The sequence below is a fragment of the Xiphophorus hellerii genome, chromosome 12 (genome assembly GCF_003331165.1).
Source record: "Xiphophorus hellerii strain 12219 chromosome 12, Xiphophorus_hellerii-4.1, whole genome shotgun sequence".
NCBI lineage: Eukaryota > Metazoa > Chordata > Actinopteri > Cyprinodontiformes > Poeciliidae > Xiphophorus > Xiphophorus hellerii.
The window spans coordinates 15,628,892-15,653,808 of record NC_045683.1 but is presented as its reverse complement, the minus strand read 5'-3'; the positions used below and the strand labels follow the sequence as shown (position 1 = coordinate 15,653,808).

The 24,917-nt window shown below is 38.9% G+C and overlaps 1 protein-coding gene across 1 annotated transcript; it reads right to left on the bottom strand.

The window, feature by feature from the left end:
* Nucleotides 1–2,726: 2,726 nt before the first annotated feature.
* On the bottom strand, nt 2,727–24,771 carry LOC116729575 (guanine nucleotide-binding protein G(q) subunit alpha). Its single transcript, XM_032578212.1, has 7 exons — nt 23,581–24,771; nt 11,285–11,469; nt 8,051–8,205; nt 7,835–7,963; nt 7,378–7,507; nt 6,683–6,836; nt 2,727–5,226 (listed from the first exon to the last, which is right to left on the bottom strand). The coding sequence occupies exons 1-7, from the start codon at nt 23,714–23,716 to the stop codon at nt 5,036–5,038; spliced, it is 1,080 nt and encodes a 359-aa protein (XP_032434103.1). The 5' UTR covers nt 23,717–24,771; the 3' UTR covers nt 2,727–5,035.
* Between the last annotated feature and the right edge of the window lie 146 nt (nt 24,772–24,917).

Sequence of the window (24,917 nt, the reverse complement as noted above, 5' to 3'; positions counted from 1 at the left end):
AGCGGTTGGTCTGGACCAGAGAGATGGCTGCTGAACTTTTTCCTGTCCAGTCAGGAGGGCGTGGCACTGGCCACAAATAGAAGAGGATAAATGGGAAGTGAGCCTTCACAGGCACCAGACTTTCACCTGCTCCACCACTGCGTGGAGAGCTCAGCGTGCTGCCGTGTAGTGACGGCATAGATCCAGCAAGACGTAAGTTGTGTGTTAAAGACATAACTTTAATGCCTAACTTCATCTGATGAGACACAGAGGAGCAGACTTTCTCCCCACAGCCACAGTGAGGTGCAGGAGGACGGAGAAAGAGACTCGGCGCCACTTTTTAAATGGCAGGTCCTCAAATGGCCGCTAGGGGTCAGGCTGGAGAAAGCGAGGAAATGAAGGAGAATCTGAGAATTTTGCCTTGAAAGTAACTTCACGTTTCGATCAGCCTGCGCTGTTTACACAGATGTAAATGAGGACAAGTTTTAAATTCTCTGGTAAACCAGATGATTTTCACAAATAAAATGGAATGTTATAAAAGTTGTTTTAGTCCAAATTTGAAAATCGTAGATTCAGAGTAGTGACATTTCAAACATTCATTAGTGATGATTAGGATGAATTTTTATTTTTACCCTGAAACCAACGGCAGCATGTGAAAACTAAGAACATTCCCAAAGACTAATCGTCAAACCTCTGCCAATGTCAACAGTTTTTAACAAAATGTTTATCAAATAAATTCAATTTTTATGTTGAACAAAAATACCTTATCCCTTAAGATGTAGAGAGCAAGATTATGAAACAGACTTCACCTAAAAACAATTTTATGGAAACAGAACACAATTTTATAGAAAAATGCTTCAAAGTTCATCTCCAGCGGGAGAGTTTAAACCAAACAAAATAATAATAATAATAATAATAATAATAATAATAATAATAATAATGTGCCAGAGACAGAGTTTAAGAGCAGTTCATGGGAACTTCTTTTTAATCAAACAGTTCTCAACACATGGGCCTGTTCTGAAACATACTGCAGGAAATCTGAACAGCAGAGGCCAAACACGCAAAGTCTGCATCAGCTGCTTGCTTAAAGGGGAAAACAAATCAATGCAAAGGGGGAAACTTGCTCAGAAAGACGTGAACATGAAGAGATCGCTCATATTGATCACAGACTTCAATCACACTTTTACATTTGCACAAGAACAATCCCGTTTTGTTACTTCGTGACAGTGTAATAATACATGAAGAGAACCGAGACAGTGAAGCTGCACTGACACACCGGGTCATCTGTGTGACCCAACAGGGCTCAGGTAAGATCACGGTGTGTCTGCTCACACCCAGCCCGTGGACAGATTTTCACGTTAAGTAAGAGGGAAGCATTAAGAGCCACTTTACAAGAGCAGCAACACAAGTTTCTGAATTTCTTACCGAGGACTCGGCAGCACTGACAAGTCTGAAACCGGACGCCAGCTTCAGAGCGACCCCTCATTTAGAGGTGAAGCTCCGGAAATGCAGTCAATACTCCACCTGCACCACCCAACACACTTATTGGCACCCCTGGTGAAGTTGGTTGAAAAGCTTTGAAGGGAATCTATCTTTCTTTTCAGTAGCGTGACCTCACACCAAAAAAATAAATAACTTTAAAAAAATAAATTCTGCCCTTTATTCTATGTAGATTTATACGGAAGAGGAAAACAATCCAACATTAAGAAAATAAAGGGCAAAATTATTCATACTGTAGCTTTGAAGTGTTTTGATTTTACTAAGACGTCTCTTTAGACTGGAAGTAAAATTAACACTTTGGATTGGCCTAGCTAAAGTCTGGATTTGAGTGTGATCTGAATCGGTGGAGAGAGTTAAAGATTAGGGTGATGGTGAGGAGGCCTCCCACCTAATCTGCCCATCAGTGAACATAAATAGTCAAAATTCTATTGGAGGCATGCAAATAATAAAATAATAATAATAATAGTGGGGTAATTCTGGTGTGATATTAATAGAGATTTTTCTATCAATTCTTGAGAAGGGTAAATATATTATTTTTATTATGCCACTTTTTTATTAAAATGTAAATAGTGATTTGTTTTAGACTGTTTTATGTTTTTAGATACCCAAATCATTTTCTGTCACATAGAAACCTCAAAGTTGAGAATTATTTTAATAATTTTTTCCCATATATAAAAACAAAATCACACTAAATAAAGTTAACCACACAAAGGTCTGTTATTTATTTTCCGGACTATTCAGGGACGTTTAATTATCGTTTCAGCTGAGGTGTAAATATGACCTGAAGGAGGTCCATTTTGTCTTGGACACTTGTCAAAATGGGAAAGACAAGCAAACCTTCATCCTTCAAGTAAGGCCGATGTGTTGATTCTCATAAAACAGCATTAAAGAATAAATACCGACGTCAACCTGCTCAGATCTACAGTCAGAGCAATAATTTTAAAGTAAGTAAAATTTTAAAATAAAATAAAAATCCAAGCCGTTTTCTTAAGTGTGATTTTAAGCTTTGCCATAAATCATCTATTTATTTAAAAGCCTTTTATAAATCTGTGCCAGGAATGCCAATAAATGTAAAATGGTGCAAAATGCTAGATTTGGGCTACTAATTAGCTGCGTAAAGTCTTTCTTTCAACCACATCTTAAACATCCGCCCCATCCCTCCCAAAAAAAGAGTTGCTTTTGATCTGCTGACGTGGTAAAAGGATGTCAAAATAAAGTTGAATGTGGCAATTTACATTAAAAAAAAATTCTCATTCTGCATGTCTCCATGCTCTTTTAATGCGTGCCAGGCAGTTCAATGCATCATAATGCACTGTGGTAGAAACATTTAAGACATGAATCAGATGCGACAACAGAAATGAACAGAAATGTGTTTCCAGTTTGTTCGTGACGTGCTTATAATGTCCTGCTGTTACGTCACATGAGCTGCAAATCAGAGCTGTTCCCAGAGCTTCTCACAGCGTGGAAAAACAAAACAACAAAAAAAAACACCAAGCCAAAACAAAAATTACAACGAGACATTATCAGCTGCTTTAGCTACACTTCTCACAAAAAATAAAAACAAGTGCCTTTGTGAGACTTCAGAGGCACGGCTTAATATAAGGCAATATGTACACATGAACTGTATTTTTCGCATTTTATAAATAAAAAAAAGAACGAATACTGTACATTCTCATGAAACTGTGGCGATCGAGATGAAAAAGTAACTTTTTTTTTTTAAAAGAACCAATGAACGGTTCGTTCTACTTGACTTTTTGTACATTAATTACCTGATTTTCAACGCTGACTTTGTCTCGGTATGCAGGGAAGTTTCCCAGAAAATTTAGTCATCTTCAAAAACGCCTAAACTCAGCAGCTCTCCTGCCGTCCTTCTCAGCTTGGCTCCACGGTTCTGATCCTACGAAACATGTTGGCTATTAATGCGAAGGGGTGAGAAGCATGTTCAGGACCACAGTGTGTACTGAGGAGGCTCCAAAGCTCATCAATACTTATTAAAAAGACTCCAGAATCAAAGAGTTACGCGTCAGGAAAAAAGTGCTCTGATCTGAAACCTGCTAAGAGTTCAAATGTTAGAATTAGTCGTGTAGATCTGAGTCAGGACGCCATTTCTCAAAGATGAGGAGAGAAACTGTAAATTTAAGGAAACGGCTTCGATTTGCACTAATCTGATACTAAGGGTCCACATTCTGAAGCTAAATAATGTTTCCTTAATGAGAAATGAACGCAACGTAACGCAAAAATGTACATTCTCATCTGGCAAATGAAGGGAAACAAAAGCAGAACAAGTAAATAACTTTTTCCTCTTACAAAAAAACAAGTTAGCCATTGGACAAACAATTACACAGATACACATTTTCAATACTGAACATTCAATCTGCCCAAAAAAGTAATGATTACAAAGCCAACAAAGATGCTGTCACATACATATATATATATTGAGAAAGTGAGATGTATGTACAATGATTATAGCATTCATAATTGCACTATGCCTCATTAAACGTAAATTACAGGCTTATGTTGCAGGGAGATAATTAAAATATATATACTCCAAAGTAAATTGAGAGTCGCTTGCAAAGAAGTGCCAATTAGAAACTAGAAAGGACTTTACTTTGGTTCACACTGCATATCAACACTGCAGTTTTTTTTCCTCTTTACGTAGCAACTAACCAAATTTATTCTGAACTTCCAAATCAGCTACAACAGTCTGGAAAGCCGGGCAGTGATTGGACACAGAGATACTGCTAAGCTGTGATTGGACTGGACGGTGAACACTTCATAACCTGCAGGATTCAGATGGTTGATCAACATGTCAGTCTGTTGCTCCTGCTCTTTCCTTCCCTCACCAGCGTTCTTGTGCTTGAGTTGTTTTGGCATCGGTAATAATGGCAATTTGAAAGAAAAGCTTCTGTGTGGCACGGTTTAAAGTAAACACTTTTAGTAAATGCGTCAGAAATCAAGAGCCCCTCTCATCCCGACAGTCTGTTGAAGGCATCTTCACACCTCGTCGCTCAGACGATTTCTCCTTCTTGTCCTGAACTTCACGTTTGTGTCCGAATAAGCAGTAAATGTGCTCAAATCACTGAATGGTAAAAGCAAGGTAACACTGGAACAAGAATAATGACTGAAGTCAATCAATATCAAATCAATCTCAAATAATTTAAAAATCACAGTTTATGGCAACATTACAAGAGACATGCCAACAGGTGCATTAAAAAAAATAAAAGAATAAACAAGAGGCTGTTGATAAGCGAGATGTTACATCACTTCCTGTTAAGCTAACGTTCATGCCGAACTTTTGGAAAGGATGATAGATGAGGAGGGTTACAAAAAGAAAGGTTGTTTATAAAAAGGCAGATGTGATGGAGCTCCTTAAATAGCAAAATGAAACCCCTCACGCACCAAGAAGTCAACAAAGGGCAAATAAATTAGTATTATGCAACCGTTAGATTTATTTTCCTTAGATAATTTGTAAGCGTGAATTTTGCGTCTGTGTGTATGTGTGAAAGCTATCTTTTCACAGATCGAGTCAGTCAGTGTTTCAGGGAGGAGCCGTACTCTACACCAGGTTGTACTCCTTCAGGTTGAGCTGCAGGATCGTGTCTTTGACGGCTGCAAAGACGAAGCGGATGTTCTCCGTGTCGGTGGCGCAGGTGAAGTGAGAGTAGATGATCTTATCGCTGTCTGGATTCAGGTCCACAAACATCTTCAGGATGAACTCTCGAGCTGCTTGAGCATCTCTCTGAGGTCCTGCGGAGGAAGGAAAACATCAGCAACCAGCTAGTAACGGATTAAATGGTTGTTTACGTCAGTGCCTGGAGGATGAAGTATTGCTAGTAGGTCTGTTATGACAACAAATTTTACTGGATGAGAAGATGACCCAGAAATTACTGTTTATTATTTCATTGTTTCAAGACCCTTTTCAACTAATGTATTAATAATAGCATAATAATGCAAGTTTGTCCTCCCAAAGACAATACACTTTTGTAAAGAATAATTCACACAGGAACTGGAAGATTCCTGTTGTCGTTTAAACACGACAACCAAAAACAATAAACAAAACGTAAATAAAGACCACACACACAACCAAAATCATAAATACAATGTATTATGACATCCCTAAACAAAATTGCCCTTCAAAAAATATCAGAATGAAAATTATTGAGATCCTTTTAATTCATCATGCAATTAATTGATTAATTGCTTAGTGGACAGGCTTAATTGATAGTAGCATGTTTCACATGGATATTCATTCTCTTGTTATCTGGTTAGTTAGATCCTTTTGAATAGTTTTTTTGTTTTACATTTCTTTTAGTTGTCGTTTGAATTTTAATATACACCATTAAAGTTCTACCAAGACAGATCCAGTTAAATGTTTCTGCAGTACGATTGCCAGATTCCTGCCCTTTCTGATTTATTCTCATGAAAGACGCCATGTGGTCTAAACAAAGTTATCAATGAAGTACAGCTACAGAAAACAGCTCCTACTCTAAACTTGTTCTCGGCTACAGTCAGAGCAATAATTTGACAGTTCAAACGGCAGAAACATCAGAGGATCCAACGATATGCAGCAAAGAAGTACATAACTCACAAACATAAACCTGCATTCTATCCAGCTACCAGCAGGGGGCAACAGCTGCCCCCTGCTGGTAGGGGGCAGCTGCTTGTGTCTAGTTATCCACAAGCAAACAAATGTTTCACTGCCGTAAATTATCACTTTCCAAAAAATGTACGTTCTAAATGACTAGTAATATACAAGAAACTGGTAAGAATGGCTACATGAGGAAATAGCATGTGATGTTTTGATCACTTCTTTTAAATACAGGATGTTTTCCATGAAAAAATTATGAAGTCCAAATATCCAAAGTTCTCAGTCCTTAACATCTGCTTACTTTGAACAATAGACCGTTGAGAAAAAGAAAGAAAGAAGGAAAGACAAAGAGAGAGAGGGAGAAAGAGAGAAAAATAAAAACAATGGAAGAAAGAATTAGACAACTAAAGGACTAAAATCCTGAAAAACACATATTTCTGCATTTCTTTTCTTCATACTTCAAAATACCGATAGTTTTCAGTTTTCCAGACCAAAAACCTAAAAAGTGCGAGTGTGAGTTATCTTCACATAAAGGCCCATCATTACCAACTTTCAAGCAGCTGAAGAGACCTGAGAAATGAGCTCTTGGTTGACGGCGTTTGGTGCGCTACTCACCATCGTACTCTGGGAAGTAGTCGACCAGATGGGAGAACATGATCTTCTCCTCCAGAAGGTCTTTCTTGTTCAGGAACAAAATGACGGAGGAGTTTTGGAACCAGGGGTATGTGATTATAGTTCTAAACAAAGCTTTACTCTCCTCCATCCGGTTCTGCACAGGGGGGGCGTGAAAGTGGGTGTGGTGAAGGTGGGACAAAAACAAGGAGAAATGGAGAGGAGGGAGAGAGAGAATTTAATTAAAGCACAGGGTTCAAACTCATTAAGAAGAGACTGCAATAAATGCTTCAGTGCACAGAAGAGGGAGGAGAAGGATGGCCATGTTGGTTAGATACTTTATTTCAGTGATTAACCGAATCGATGACGTTAAAAAAGAACGGTCAGTTTAGAGGTAATTTAACCTGCTCATTAATTTGGTTTTAACACCTTGACACAGATGTAATATTCTCCTAAAGTGACGGGTCGCCTAATGCAGCGCTCAGAACATCTGGCTGATCCTTTATAAATGCTTTTCAGGTGGAAGACGACGCGGCATACCAATCTGATTTTCAGTCTTTTACTGAGGGCCATTTGATTTTCTTGCACAACTTCATGTTCTGTTCCGCTTAAGTCTTTTTATTATTCAGAATCTCTTCCCCTCTCATTCTTACAGAAACAAAACAAAATAATGTCCCCATATCCCCTCAGAAATTTACCTCGTTATCCGACTCCACCAACACCTGGTCGTACTCGCTGAGGGCGACCAGGAACATGATGGAGGTGACGTTCTCAAAACAGTGGATCCACTTCCTCCTCTCCGACCTCTGACCCCCAACGTCCACCATCCTATCCCAGCCGAAGAGTCAGTTATCATCATCTGCATCATTATTTATCTTTCTCACTATGACCGTCCTGTAGCAGTCTGTATTACAGGGAATCTGTTTCAGATCTGACGCAGCACAGACTGCTACAGGAGATCCTTTCTGTACCAGATAACACATTTGGTATTACTGAGGTTATTTATTTTATTTTTTTTATGAATTTAGTTGAAGTAGTCGTCGAAGTAAAAAAGGTTTTTATGTTTGAGTTTTTCCTTGATAAATTAAGAACATTTATAGAATAATGTTGAAGTATGAATGTCTACAAAGTTACATGGCACCACCTGCTCCTCACCTGAATATGACGCTCTGGAGATCAAATGGATATTCGATAATGCCAGTGGTCGGGACCCGAACCCTCAACACATCCTGCTGGGTGGGAAGATAGACGGGTTGGGCGATCCGGTCCAGTGAGTCCAGGTAACTACAGAGACGCAGCGGAAAATGATTTCTCGTTACCATGGCATCTACAACATAGCTCCAGCTCAAGCTGATGTCCTCCTCCACTCACTATTTAGTGGAATCTGAGAGCTGGTACTCCCTCCTTCGATCATAACACTCCTGGATGCCGGGATCTTTCCACAAGTTCTTGATGGCGTCTACGTAAGGACTCTCCAACCTGGTGACCTTCTCTATGTCCACCTCTCTAACAATGTTGGCATTAGTCTAGTGGGTGAAAAAACATTACTGAAAAGCTGCTAAGACAAGACAGAAACATGTTTAAATGGTTAAAAAAAAAAAAAAAAAGTGAATAAGAACACAGATACACACACACACAAAAAGAGATTTCTACAAAAAGCCAATGTCCTCATTATTACTAGTTCATTTTGAATCACTTGGGACATTTTTATTGGACCCCAGGCTCAGCATGCAGCTAATATCTGAAGCTGAAATCCCACAGAGGATTTTAAAGAAATTAAGCAGAAAGTGTTGCTGCCCCAGATTCCTGTCAAAAGTTTTCTGTGTTTGAAAGAGCGACATGTGGCTGAATGCCTGCCGGGGCCGTTTCTCTCACAGATTTAAACTAAAGAAACTAGGAAATTTGCAAACCTTGTCATTGTTTTCACATAAAGTCCTGTGTGTCTAGTAGAAAGTCTACAAAGTTAGTGACATATTATTACATAATTCCATTGTAATTTACTTGCCCAATGGTTCATAAGAGATAAATCAACATGAAATCCATTGAAAGAACCAATTAGAGCTGCAGCTAACAATTATTTTTGTAAATTGATGAATCTCTTGATTATTTCAATAAAAAAAGGTACATCCTGCAGATAACCACTTAAGCCTTTTAAATACAATTATAAAAAATATATTAAAGATACAAGTAAACAAATAATTCAAATAAGAAAATAGACATTTTATTGCTTGAAATGCAATAACATGGCATTCTTTCATCGTACGCTTCTAAATATGTTTTCAAAGCACAACTTTGTCACTAAAATTTGAAAATATCAGCTACATATGCCTTTTAAGCACTGTAAATGACCAGACACATGGCAAACATGATTGTCAGGTTTCATTTTCACTTCCCGTGTGACGCAAGTGCCATCCTTTGTCCCAGACAAGCACTTCCTGTTTTAACACAGGAACACAAGTGAGCTGGAACCTATAGCACTATGAAAGAGAATTTACACCAGCACAGTTTTCTTCTGCTTTTGCTTTTTGTCTCACAATCAAATGTTTCAGATCACCGAAAACATTTAATATCGGCACAAGATAACCTGAGTAGATATAAGAAGCAGTTTCCAAATAATGACTTTAAATAAGCAAGTGCTTTGTGGAAAAGTGATTGCTCTCAAACCAAACAACCAATTGAGTCACTCTTTGTGACAACAAACATCAAGAGTTTGTGAAAACCAGCTATGTTTGCTTGATTTCAGCCAAACTGAAGGGTTTTCATTAATGAATGGTCTAGTGAAGATCATACCTCAGAATTTAAACCAGATTAAGATTTCGATCTGGGTATACTTCACCTGTACGCTACTTCATGTTGTCAGACACAAAAAAAGTTTCTTAATCAGAGTTTAGTTAATAATTCAACAATGGGAAGAATTTCACATAGGATAAGGTTGTTTTAATTTTCCCTTAATAAATATTTGAAAACTTTTCGCATTAACTCAGGTTATGATGCTCATTAAAATTTGAGAATTTAAATTTAGATCTGACAAAATGCCAAAAACAGAAAAAGTCTGTAATTGGGTAAAGTTTTACTCTGCAACCGCATTGGGTAGCAATTGATAAGACTTTACATTTATATATGCCTAATTCGCCTCAACAATTCTCTAAAACTGAAGCTTCTAATGTGGTTTTAATTTTCTATTTTCTGGTTAAATCCAATCACGTTAGGAGACACAAACTGAAGAGTTGATGTAAATTCTGTTAGGTCAACAAAGCGAACACTATGTGAAGAATAAAGACAAAAAATATGTAAAAGCATGTAGAATATAATGTGAAATGAGCTTAAGTGCACAAATTAGTTGCATTATTTCTTATGTACAAGACTAATGGATAAGAATTCTCACTAACAGGACAGTATACAGACACAAGTGAGGAGATAAATTGACAAACCATAACAACACAAAGCCAGTACAATCCAAATTATGTAGTCTATAGACGTAAATTCAAGCTGGGAGACTCTCTTCAGCCTACCGGCAGCATCAATTACCATGCCTCAGCCAACCAGCACCAGACTGTCGCTCCGCTCCAGCCAATCACCACGCAAGAGCTCCTTCAAAAGGCCAAACAACCACAGATCCACCTGCTTCAGCCGCACTTCGACCCACCTCCTCCCCATCTCCACCCTCATCCTCCAGGGCATCTTCCAGACTCCCTCCAGGCTCCTTCCTCTCCAGGCTCCACTCCACCACCAGTGTCCGGGCCCGGGGTAAGACTACCCTGAGCTTCGCCCCGAGCCGATCATCCAGGCTCACGGCGATTCTCAGCACGCACGTCTTCTGCCGGTGTCCGAGCGCCAAAGAACTTCGGGTCAATAAAACTTTCTACTGCTGCTTTTCTCTGTGTGAGTCTCTCCATATTGAAATGTTTTTATGTCAAACCACCTAACAAAATTTGTTCATTTTAATTTTAGATTACATATAATTTTGGTACAAAATTCAGATTTTTCTCTACTTTTTCAGACTGCATAGGAAACCTAAACACCAAGCAAATTTTAGCATCAAATACTTTAGTTCAGAGGTCTGTTTTTAATTAGGTTTTATCAAATATTCAACAACAAAAAAACTGCTGCAGCTCTGAATGTTACCAAGATGACAACCTCTAGGCTTGAAATGAGCCTACTCATCACTCTCGCAGTGAATAAATGGCAAGTAAGAGGTCACTGCACCCGCTCCCAAAGCTACAACTACAGGGGCAACTCAAGCTAAAGAGGAATCTGAGTAAAGCCCAGCAGCTGAAATGACAGATAGAAAAAGTACATGGAGTCTGGTTTTCTCTGCTTCAATATGTCCGTATGTGTGCATCGACAGTATGTGAGAGCATAGAGACATGCACAAAGGGTGTGATGGAACTCTGGAGAGCTACAAGGACACAGGAAGTGTAAAAATCAGCAGGAAATTATTATGGATGGCTGCTCCAAATAAGATAGACTGCACTCTAAAAATATTCAGCAGTGCTCTGAACACTTGGAGCGAACTAACTCACTTTATCCCAAACCCTTGTGACCTTTAATTACCACAGTCATTTCTGCCCGTTTAAGAGGCTTGTGGGAAAAGATCTCAAATACCTTGCTGGAGTCTAATTTGTAAAGGATCTTCAGCGTCTCTGCAGCTCGGATCATAGCCTGCATGGACGTGAAGATGTTCTGATAGACGAGCTTGGTGAAACCCCGTTTGTCCTCATCGGAGTAACCGGCACCGTGGATGATCCTCATCTGCTTGATGAATGTGCTCTTCCCACTTTCACCAGTTCCTAAAAAGTTAGACAAGGATGGGGAAAAAAAAGGACAGAGTTTATTTACAGTGTATTTACTGTGCTGGGCTTTAAATGTCAACAGAAACGAACAAAATTTAAACACTTAAGCAACATACACAGCAACTGTACAGCATTCTCCCCAAAAGCGATAAGTAATTTTATTTGCTACTATGCAGGGGCGGAGCTTCGAGGAGGGTTTGGGGGGACGGTGGGCAGAATATATGACTTCAGGGATCCAAGCCTTTATCACGTCTGATGAGAGCTGGAGAATTCGGGCGCTCTCCTGTTGAGTATGGTGTATATAGAATTATATAGAATGGTGCCCCAGTAGATTAAATAGTAGGCTGCTTGTATAGAGCAGTTAGTAACAGATTTTTTAAATTTTACTTTGCTTACGATTTCATTCAACCGAAGCAGCCCTTCGCTACAATTTGTGTTTAAATATGAAATAAAAAGATTCTGACTTATTAGTAGTAGTGTTGACTATAAACATGTACATTGATTTGTATTCATTTCTTTCTTGCCCCCCAAAAAGCATTGAAGTAGGAACATAACTAGACAAACACTTTATTTTCAAGTTGACAAATACCAAACAAGTTAGCTGTGACTGAAGATACTGAAGCTAGTGCAATTAAAATATACATCATTTGTAAATAATGACTACTTGTGAGTTTGCTACCATGTCAACTGGCCATTTAACCTAGTTACCATAATAGTACTGACCAATATGATAAAACTGTACTTTAATTTATTAGTGCTAAAAACAATTCGCATGGTTGTAAATCTTAAATCCTAACGTTTTTTTTTTGGAGGAGGGGAAAGAAGCTCCTAGTTTTCTGTGCCAAAACATTGAATAAAACAAAAACACAAATTAGTATGCCCACATGTATAGTATTTGGTCTTAAACCTGCAGCATGTGCTCACTCACTTCTACAGTCTCACATGTGTGGGTTTTTTGTTTTCCCAGCCGGTCTGCTTGCTCTGGTGACAGACCAAGAGCAACACTCTTCCCTGAATGATGACAGGAAATATTTGGGTGTGAAGAAATGGGGATGTAGCTTCTCTTTTGGTTCGTTGAGAATCCTGGCAAAGGGACAGTCTAACTTTATACCAACTCTGAAAAGAATAACTGTGGAAAAGCAGGTCTGCAGTCTAGAGTAACCAAGTATTCCACAGTGGATGAGTTTGAAAGGTTGCACACATTTGCATTGTATCTTCATGCCTTAAATACGTATTTGTAACACTTGAACCTCACATTTTTCCATGTCACAACCACAAATGTCAATGTATTTCATAGAGATTTTTTGTGACAGACGAAAACAAAATAGCACAAAGGTGACTAATGTGTGTATTTTGGAGCTTCCAGGTACACACTTTGCATATCAGCGATCTACAACAGGAGGTTTATTCATTATTCCTTACAACACAGCTGAAGCTCAGGCGGACTGAATGGAGAGCATCTGAACAGCCATTAAAGTTATGCTACAACTGACTGGTTTCAATCTAACAACACTTTTTGATCTAAAGCCTGGTTGACCTGGTGTGTGTTTTGGGTCATTATTTCACACCAGGGGGCTTTTTTTAATAAGCATTTGACTTTTGAAGACAGACTATATTATCTGTATAAATGGGACTGACTAATACAAATACAAATCCACAATAAACTTTCAAAAATTATGGATTACTTGTCTTTGATAACACATAATCACATAAAATCCCAATGGCGAGGTTTTTGGTTGTAATGTGAACAAATGTAAAAACAATACTACTTTTGCAAGACGTTGCATACCAATTTAAGCCATATTAACTTCTATGGAATAAACAACAAACATTAGTCCAATCTGCTGCCCTGCTATTATAGTACCGTGAAAATGGTCTTCCCATTATACAATAGTTAATTTAGAAGCCAGACAAAAACATCGTGGAGTGCTCAGTTGCCAAGCCCTCCAGCCTGAAGGCTGCTGCAGAACACCAAGTACCAAAAACAGCCTACCCTATTATTACATCTCCCACTTTTGGTGGTCAGGCACACCCCAGCACAATGTGATGCCCAAACTGCCACCCATGTAAAACCCCACACTCCTGTCACTATTTGCATATTCGTCCCACAGCCTAGGATGATTTGTTCATGTGGCAGCTCAGTTTCTCCACCTCAACAATGGGTGAAAAGGGATAAGATGGTGGGGGCCTTCTGAGAAATACCTGCTGGGGTTGACCTAGCTTTACTTTAGTGACAAGGAATAATGGTCAGAAGTCATGCCTCTCTATACTTCATGAGATGTCAAGACTTTTAAGCATTTTCTGTTTCAAGTAATAATTCTGAATTGTTGCTAAATTGTCTAGTGGAATAGGAATAAATACTTTCTATTTGTCAAAGGCATTATTTGGCAGATGCTTGAAAAAAATAAATAAATACAACTCATTTAAACAACACATCCGAATGCTAGCAAGTAAAACTTGAACACAGAGAAGTGAACAATGAAACCCAGCATTTAAAGAGCGGATGGTCGATTAGGAAAATATGGTAACATGTTGCTAAGTATATTTTCAGACTTTTACTGTATTAAACCATTTCAATGAGCTGGCTCTGCTACAAATCAGTCAAAAGAGAAAATTGAAAAAAGTTAACTGTGTACATTGTTTTAAACTGTCGTACGTTAATCTGGGTCGGTGTTTCTTAATCCTGGTTCTCAGGACCCATAGTCAATTATGCCTTAAATGTGTCTCTGCTTCACCACACCTGATTTAAAAGATTGAATTACCTCCTCAGCTGCAATCAAGTGTTTCAGAAGCCTGTTAATAATTTATTTAAGTCAGGTATGAGGCAGCAGGGAAACACCTAGAAGGTGCAGGGCAGTGGGCCTGATATCCAGGTGAACATAACCATTTCTAAAATCTGACTGGTGCATCTCCAACCAAAGAATATGGATGATGTTTCATTCATACCTAAAAGAAAATAAAAAAATATCATCTAATTTGTGAAAACATTGCATAACACATAAACATGTAAAGTAGTCCTTGGATCATCTACACTTCCTTTTTAGTTGGAGCTGATGAATCTCAACTCTGAGTAAACATCATTTGTTCTACCCTGCCTACATAAGCAAAGAGTTAACATTTCATTGCTAATAAGTATTTTCCCTCCTTCTTCAACACAAAGAAAAAATGGCAGAATTTGTTTTCCTGTAATAAAAATTAAATGGGTCGGCAATATGACAAAAATATCACGCTAGCTTTGTTTATTATACACTTTATAAAAAAATCATGATTTCGAAAGTAAAGTATTTATATAAAACAAAAAATAACAATTAAATGTTAAAAGTAAAACTAGTCTCTTAAAAGTGTCGGCCGCCTTTCTATAGTCGCATAACTATAGGAAAAAACTCCATGTTTCCTGGGCATAGAGTCAGGGCTAGAACATATGTGCAAAAGGGGGCTGAAAACAGAACCTTGTGGAACTCCACGTGAAAAAGAAGCAGAGGATGATGAAAAAAGTTTGACATTCCTAATTCTCGGCCATGTCGGATTTGAACCACTAATGCAACAGCCATAAAACGCACCCACTGCTCTAAATAGGTAAGACAGATCACATTTTTTATTTGACAGAAATAACATACTTTGTACTGTAAAAACAGTCTTTAGGCCACAGAGCATTTCATCCATCTGTCAAACTTTTGATGTAGCTGGCTTTGTCTTCCCATTGAAACAACCACGCATGCTAACAAGGTTAGACTTTGAGCAGGAGAAGGTATTTTCTAAGTGCAGTAGTAATAAGGTGTAGCTTAGGGCAAAAACAGTTTTCCCTCTGATGTGATCTCTTTTTGGCTTTAATAGTTACACTGGGTTGATAAATTGCAGTTTTTCTGACAGAATTCCTCAAAATAATTCAGGACTGTGGGGTCTTAAAAGATCCATTAACCATAACCAAGAGGAGCTAAAGTCTGAGATTATTTAGCCAGTGAAGCAGATGCTTCTGCTGGACAAAAATGATAAAGCCTAAAAATGCTAAAGGTCACATTATGTAGGAAGCAGAGATGAGAAAGAGGGGAAAGAAGAGAATAGGTCTGTATTGGAACTGATATCATTCATTAGAATATTTACAAATATCGCCATCAAAAGATTTTCTAGCATCATGCAGCCATTTTTCACATTCAGCAGCTATGATGACAAAGCCACAAGATTCAAGAATTTAACTCATTCAGATGGGGAGAAAGAAAATGAACAAACTGTGTGGGTTTGTGTGTCCACAGCATCAGTGTTTGTTCAATGCAGCAAACTCAAATTCATGTGTGAAAACAGAATAAATTCGCTGCATCGCCTCAAGCAGAGTTAACCTAAGAATATCATTCTACCCTCAGCTTTTAACTGTAATACTCTGTGTTTCCTTTGTACAAGCACTCGGTTTTCAGCAGCAATCCTGCCAAAAGTTTAGCAAAACCTGCAAAGTTCACATCTGATGAGAAAAGCCCTTTTCTGAAGAATTAAAAATTGCAAGTACATTTTTTTCCCCTCCTACATAATCTGGCTAAACTCACAATTTAAATAATTGTTGCCCTGATTCTAAAAATCTAAACATCAGAAGACTGATTTAAGTATTTCAACACAAAATAAAATGTCAGCTAAAAATCTAGTTTTACTTTCCCCTCCCAGGAATCTGACAACACAGAGCAGCTTCAACTCAATAATAGGAAATGGTAACATATGAACTTCATCTTTTATTAAGCAGACTGTTGGGTTGTTTTAATTTTCACTTTCAGAAAGTCTCTCCTGGGACTGAAATCTACTCAAGACTCAGTTTTAAACTATCGCTAGGAAGACTATCAGAACTTTTAGACATGTGACACATTTAATTTAACACACATTTTTATTACTTTTAGAGGCTTTCTGTTGCCCTGCTGATCCAGCCGCTTTCATGCAGGAATCATGTGACATTTGGCGTTCTTCCTCTCTCAGTGACAAACGTGTTTGTTAAAGGCTGGTTACACACCGTTGTAGACTTTGTTCAGCGATGGCCTTGACAAAGTTCCCACAGCGGCTTTCATCTGGCTTCTAAAAGCAGCTGACAGTGATTGTGCAGATAAACCTGTACCAAAATGTTTCTGAAAACCAAAAAAAAAAAAAAAAACATATAATTTGTGCCCAAATAAAGCAGTGCCATAAACATGCAGGAAAACTGAAAAGCAGTTCAGCGTTGTGATATAAACACAGCTTAGTCATTGTGAAAGTAATTATAAAACATGAAATGTTCCAGTGGCATCTGATGTTTCTGACACTGATTTAGTCTGCGTATATACAGTAGTTAAATACAGTAAAAGAGTACATGTGTTAAAAAGACAGCCATTCAAATGTAGGTCCAATGGTCTCCAAGGAATGTAAATTGGGCTGTGCCACTTTTGTAATTGAGCCACTAATTTGTCAAAGCCTAATAAGTCGAATGTTTGAGTCTGGTGTGTAAGAGTCAACGTATTTCACACTCAACATCCACTTTATTAGGTTTTTTTTTTCCTATTGTCTTTTAAACATAATTGGCAACTCAAGTCCCATTTTAATCGGGGCTTAAGTTGCATATTGTGTAAACTCCCGGTTTCACAATATACCTGTCCTTTCACATTATACAAAGCAAACTGTTAACATATAGGGCTTCTGGGCTCTTTTTCAAAGAGGTGTGGCTTACAACTTGAAACCTAAACCTGTGGAGAATTTCTCCAGCGTTGAGCTTTATGTAGCAACGATAAAGCACACAGTCTAAATGCCTAAAGTGGTTCAAATACAAGCCACATTGTTGAGCACCTACTTATTTTGACGTTCCAAGAAGGATTAAGATCGTAATATTGATGGGCCTTCATCAGGTGATCAACAGGCGCAATAATCAATAAGATGACCTGAATGAGGGACAAGTCAATCACATGGCAACTAAACTCGGTGCATTTAAAGATGGTGAAGACAAATTTCTGATGTTCAAAGTGAACATCAAATGAGATTCAATTGAGCTTCAAAAATGGGAAGACATGGGATTAAAGTGCTCACTGTGGTGAGCAGTGGCGGCAGTGCATGGATAAAAATGCTTGTGTTAATGCTAAAGGTCTGAAGAAAATGGTCAGAGATGGTTAAAAAACCATTACAGTAAAAGATTACTCATTATAACCAAGGTATAAGGAATAATATCCATGAATGAACAACAACTTGAACCTTGAGGGCTGCATAGTGGTGTAGCTTGCAACTTGCCTTGCAGCAAGAAGGTCCTGGGCTCCAATCCCGGCCCAGGGTCTTTCTGAATGGAGTTTGCACATTCTCCCTGTGTATGCACGGGTTCTCTCCGGGTACTCTGGCTTCCTACCACAGTCCAGAAACATGACTGTCAGGTTGATTGGTCTCTCTAAATTCTCCCTAGGTGTGGGGGTGTGCGTGATTGGTTATTTGTCTCTGTGTTGCCTTGCGATGGACTGGCAACCTGTCCAGGGTGTACCCTGCCTCTCGCCCTTTGACTGCTGGAAATAGACGTAATAGACGATAAGTACGTAAGATAATGGATGGATGGGCTGAACCTTGACGTAGATAGTCTAAAGCAGACCCCACTGGGTGCCACTTGTGTCAATTAATACCAAAAACTGAGACAATGCAATTCACACAGACTCAAACGTAAAGTCATTCATCCATAACAAGCATGCCAACTGATTGTTAAAACACCACAAACTACCAAGATTTTTGTTGCTGACCATATCTACGCCTTTAAAACCACAAAGTGTATCCACCGTCTGATGCCTACTTACAGCAAAATAATGCACCATGCCATAAAGCTTAAATCATCTCAAACTCCTTTCTTGAACATGTCATCAAGTTCACCATCCTCCGATGGCCACAGTCACCAGATCTCAAGACAACAAAGTAACTTTGATGCTCACAATTGGGGGTATTCAGTTAAATAAATCCATTAACCTATTTTTCATTGAGTGTATCGATAAACATGAAAATGTTACTAAATGCAGTTTGTGTGTGCAGTTTAGTGCTATTACACTTCTTTATAATACCGGTGTCCCAGAGAAGTGCATTGCGATTTTTTTCAAGAGCAGTATTTGTGTTAGTGAAACTATGTTTGCTGTGCCATGCAGGTATCTATTAAATGTATAATGTGAAATTATGTGTATTAAACACTAGGATTAAAAATTGAATTGCAATTGTTGCTGTTTATAATTCACGACAATCAAAAATGCTACGTCAAAATGAGAAATTAGGCAATATGCAATTGTTTGTATTAAATGAAAGTAGGTTGGGCCAAGCGGTTGGTATAGAGCTACTTACAACTGATATAGTAAGATAATCATTGTAATTCCCAAATTAATTGTGCTGTCCGAAGGTTTCGACATACACAGGTTGCATAGATAAGACTATGCAAACATAAGGACATTAGTGGTTTGAAACGCACACACACACAAAAAAATCTACACAATAACTTGAGAGATAAAAAAATAGTCTCAATGCTAGGGACAGTCTAAAGTAAAACTTTTCCAATCCAGTCCCACAGGAAACGAGGCAATTAGGGAGTTTAAAAACCCACAATGCACTTACAGAATATGGGTTATCGAACCACACATACAACTTCTTTTGAATAAGTCGACCACTTGAAGTGCTGGGGTGTAATAAGACACAACACAGAGACACATAATGCTTCTATGAAGTGGAGAAGATTAGCAGTTACATTAAGTGAGCTTTAAAACAACAATGGTAGTCGGCCCAGATTGCTTTAGCAGCTGTACGTTTCTTCTTGCAACACGAACAAGCATCTCTGCTTTGTACAGGAGCTTGTAAGGTCTATTGTTCTGGAATAGCCTATATATCTAAATCTGTAAATATGAGAGCTGGACAGATATATATATTTTATGTTAAAATAAGATTTTTTTCTCTGGAGACAAACAAAACATGTGGTTCATGGCTGCAAAACATATTTAGCTCAGCTTCAAAATGTTTTGTTTGTTTTATAAGACCACATCTTTAAACCCATTTTCTGTAAACATTATGTCACTACACACATACTACTAGAGTGAGCCACAAGAAGACAGACAGATAAAATACAAAAATCAGACTAAACCGATTTCAAAACATAAAGAAATGGGTTTTCAACCAAAGCCGTTTCTGTATTTAACCAGAGTCAGAAGTGGTATAGTTTTCCACAACCAAAGAACCATGTCAGTGCCACGTCATGATACCACTAACAGTCTCATTCAGGAAATGTTCCACCCTCCCTCTACTTCAAACTGATGCTGTGTGGAGGATAGCAATGTCAGCAGGCAGATTAACTACACAAATCATATAATTTATCCCAAGATCCCTGCAAACAAATGCCTAAAGACAACCAGCTTCATTTGATAATATTTTAGACAACTTGCTGCTTCACAATTCAGCCGATCTGATCGGTACCAGCAGCGCTGGAAAACTAGAGTCACACTCAGCATTTGTTAATTATATTGGATGATTTTGTGGAACCACAGCTATACATAATGAACTACTTAAACTCTGTGATGGTTGATTTAAAGATAAACAGCAGTAGGATGAGAGATAGTGAGATAGTGAAGTGGTCATAAATTAATGTTGACATACTTTACTTTTACTGTGTTTTTGAATTAAATGAAGAAGATCAAAAACAATACTAACTCCAGGACTTTAAATATGGCGCTTATAATATTTTGATTGGTTGTTGCCCTCTGAGCCTGTCTCGAGCTCCTGGAGAAATTCCCTTTTTTCTCTGGTCTAGCTGAAATTTGGACTCTTCATAGAAGCAGCTTATTAGTGCTAGAAGTCTAACCAGAATTTCTAGCAGTGGCAATGACAAAAAGAAAAAAAAAACCCAAAAAACAAAACTGGAACTCAGCAAGCATTAGCAATGATTTAACTTCCTTTAAGCATTCTCTGTTACTGGCAATTCGAGTGTTTGAATAACAAGCTGGGAATAATGAAAGCTTATGGGGCAACAAGGATAATATCCATATTTAAGAATGATGGCAGTCAGCTCATTCAAACCCTTTTACTGGACACTCATCACATCGATTTGATGTTACAGGAGAGTAAAGCCCATTAACATCTGCTGATCCATCACTTTTACGCATCCATCATGAAATAGAAACTAGGATGTGATGGTCCAGCGGCTTCCTTTGCATGATTTTCTGGGTGCCTTTCCTAAAGAACCGGGGTACCAGGCACTACTCTCCACAGCTCGTTATCACATCTAACGTGCTTTATGCTCAGTTTAATTAAAAAGCAGATGACTACTAAAGAACTTGTATTACTCAAGTGTGACAATTACAGGAAATGTCAACCACCCTCCTTTTCCCTGACTTTCCATTTGTAACAAAACAGGTTGAAATATAAAAGCCAGGTGTGGGCCGACAAGACAATGTCACAGTATGAAAACCTTGAGTAAAAATACCAAGGCTTCACAGTATCAACAAATCAATTTAAAACTTAAAAACAAAAAAATTTGTAAAATGATTCTTTTCCCTTTTTTTAAAAATACACCTGTAGCTTCAACAATAATCTATTATGCGTGTTATTACAGTTTACTAACAAATGCTAAACACAGTCAGTTTCCAAGTAAATGTTAATTGCTCAGAATATTTTGCCATTTTGTTGGTTGGTTCTTTACAAGGTAACAAGTTGAAATTTGCTGGTCAATATGACAAATTGACTGTTGTTCCTGACAGAAAATATGTGAAAACAGTGATATTAACGATTATAACTAATGGAAAGTATTGAAGCCTTATTTTGTCCTTTTAGCCAGTTAGAATATGCTCCATACAACTAGAAAAAACTGGGGTTAATCAAACCTTTAACCATAAAAACTGTATGATGAAAATTTTAATGGTTTTGAAACCCCTTATTGTTTACATCTTGATATACCTTCATGCCAGTATCCGGCCCAGGTCTAGTAAACATGGGCCATCTTTTTATACTTGACTTAAAGAATTCATACTGCGCACAATAATGGTTGAGTGGTTAAACACAAATGTTTTTAAATGAAGGGCAGCAGGGCTCCAAAGCTTCTCCTGCAGCCCTGTGATATAATCATTGCCAGGGTTTGGCTTTAAACTGCAAAATTGTTTTGATTACACCCAATAAAGGGCAGACTTTGGCCCAGCTAACATTTGTCACACTCACACATAAGCACACCACCTGGAAGGGCCTTTGAGGCAGAGATGGCCAAAAGCTGTATGGGATCACAAGCAGGTGAAATAGCTCCAACATGGGATGCATGGGAAGAATTTCTTCTGTACATCTTCTGATGAGTAGCAGCTAGCACGCTGTGGCACTCCAAACAAGAGCACAAGTAAAAACATCTGTATGCATAGTGTGTGAGGTCAACGTTACGTAACCTGATTTATCATCGTATCTTGGCTTTCTGAATTGTAATCTATCGATATGCTAACAGCCTAAAAATTTCCACCCCTGTTCCTGGTGTTTTGGTGTCATTCCTGTACAATTTCAAAACATATTCAACTAAAACATTCAAACATTATTCCTCATCTGGCTTTGTAAGATTCTTCCAACAGTGAGTCACCTCTGTGTGACATGGATGAAATTTCTAACTTCTAAGTTTAAAGTTTTACTGTATGAGTGTACAGTAGTTATGGTCGGAAACAACAGGCCACACTAAATAAGTCACAAACTCAAACAAACTCTACACCATGTTAAATGGTGTCCAGAAAATTTGTCGTCTCTAAAACCGTATGAATATATGATAGTTTTCATTCTTCCTTCCAACCATTTCTGTGTGTTTAACAAACTGTTTTACTATTATTAACTTTAGCCAATTACGTGGGATGCTTAAACTCATAAGGGAAAAATTGATCCAAATGTTGTAGATAAAATTTTTATAGCTAACGCCAGACATTAATCAACTAGTTTCACGTTGAATCATTTTAGGACAGTAAGGATAACCTTCACTATATGGATTTATGATGGGTCAATTCACAACATGAGTTAAAAGGAAGCAAACCTGTAGATGTTCTTTAAGAAAACAAATCAAGACTCTGATTTCTTGTGTGAAATCATTGGGGAAAAAAAGCGGAAGAAACGGGTCAAGATGTCAGAAGTTGTTTTTCTTATAGGAAGAATATTCAGGTTCAGCAATTCAAACAACTATGCGAGATACTCAAAAGACAGCTTCATTTGAGTTGGTATGAAGGAACTGATTTCATCCTTGTTTCATATGTGATATTAAACTCCTAATATTAACATATAATTAATAGTTCAAGACATTTTAAGTGTCAATAACATTTCAACTGTCAGACAAGTGGTGACTGGCATCAAGCCGCTTTATGGATATCACCGGATATGAAGTCAAGTTTGCGTTGTGCTTGAGCCCTGCTAATTCCTTTTTCTGTTTACTCCGGTCAGATGAAGACAGACCTGCATTTAGACATTTAACGCACATCTGAACCTGATATGGCTCATTCTGATCTTTCATTAAAATGTCAATGGCCTAACTACAGAGTGCATATTTTCAGTCGGTAAATGGTTATTGGATTCACTGTCCTCCTGTGTTTACAAGCTCCTTTTACTCATTAACACTGCCACAGCTTGAGGTCTGCATGTAGCTTTAACCCTGAAATCAGGTTTGTTGCTCAATACATGTACTATTTAGAAAGGTGGAGCACAAAACCAGCTGGCCTTGACTGTAATTTAATAAGTACAACTTTACCAGGACAAAAACGCTTTTACCAAGCTGTGAACGTATAAAAACATTTATGAAACTTGACTTGAGTGACCAAATCAGCTACTAAGTTCGTGTTTGCCTTGGGCCTGCTGTGCTTTAGGGGTTGGTTCCCGTCTTACTAGCGCAGGCGGCAAGTGGTTTTGTTTCCTCGACACGAACAGGTCACAGTTATTCAAATCAGGTGGTTTTAAACATAGGAAGCCACCTAGGCCTTCTCCCTGCTGCCAATCTCTGCACTCGACTCCTAAAACAGAGAGAGTCACTTCAACCACTTCTCCCCTCCAGCTTCACCCAGGTGGGAAGCCCCGGTACCAGACCACCGCCTCCTCCCCACAGAGGTATTTCTGATGAAGGAGGAATGCGGGCTCCACATCCCGCTGCCCTCCCCCAGCCAAGCTTACCGAGAAGCAACAGTTTCAGCTCCCGGCGTGCGTCCCTCTTATCCCGGCGGAGCTGCCTTTCGATCTCGTCGTTGATCCGCCTGGCTTCCTTCGCCTCCTCGCTGAGGCAGCACGCCATTATGGATTCCAGGGTCATTCTCGGTCCTTTTCCTTTTTCAAACACGCACTATAACTCCGCTTGTTCCCCCCCTCTGTATTGAGTCATCCAGATTTCACATTTGTCGCGGAGGGAAAACCGGAGGCCTGTGAATGTCAAATAACGTCCTCATACAGGCCGGCTTTAGGTGATGCTGTAATGAGTCTGGGTGTTCAGACTGGAGTGGAGACGGAAAATAAGATATTTGAGAGGAATTATTGGAGTCCCCCACCTCCTCCCACCCTTTTCCCTGTGTTTCGGTTCGCTTTCTGGGCCTGCTGAAAGCTTCAAACAGAGTAGAAAGCGGGTTCAGTTGAATATTGTTGCTCGGTCGATGGGTATAATCTGATATTCTGTCTCCGTATGATCAACAGATCTTTTTAAAACACAACATCCGCACTGATCTGGACAGGTATTGTCATCAGTACTCCGGCCAGGCTCTTTCCAAAGTCCTCAACGCTGACGGTATTTTAAAACGCTGAAATACCTTGTTTGTTTTCCAACTCGCAGTCTGCGTTGGCGAGAAAAACACATGAGCGAGGTTGTCCGTTTATTTTCCAATGGCTCCACTCCCGGGCGTGGTAAGGCAGAATATGGCGGACTTTCACTCCGATTCGCTAGGCTGGGATACAGTAGTTATATCTCCGTGTCAGCTCGGTAAACCAGGGAAGCCACGCAGAAAACGGAATTTCACACGGAGCTCTCTCTAGTCGCAGCGAAATTATGTCCGAGTGTGACCTCCCCTCCCAAAAAAAGCGGCGCACGGGTCCGTTGCTCCGCACCGGGGAAGAGGCGAAAGGAACAGGACGCCGTGTTGCTGGCTTTGCCCCCGACCAATCTTCTTCTCCTCAATTCTCTTCGCGTATTTTTATTACAGAAGCCATCCACTCCTCCGCGGGCTGCGTCTGGCCCCCGTCGACCTGGGGGGAGTGTCGCCGTCAAGCAAACGCCACTATGTATTAAAACCACCCGACCTGTGGAGTAGAAGAAGCATGTGAATCTACACGTTTGAAGCCCTCCGAGTTCCGTGAGCCACTTAAATCCTGTTTCCAGGGCCGTTTCTAGAATGTTTTGCACGGGGCTTGCTGCGGAGGGGAACGCTAGTAATCTTACACCATACTAATACAAAACAGGAAATCATTTCCCGGAGTTTTGCTTAAAGGTGATTCTCAACAAGTTAAAATAAATGTATAAATAATCT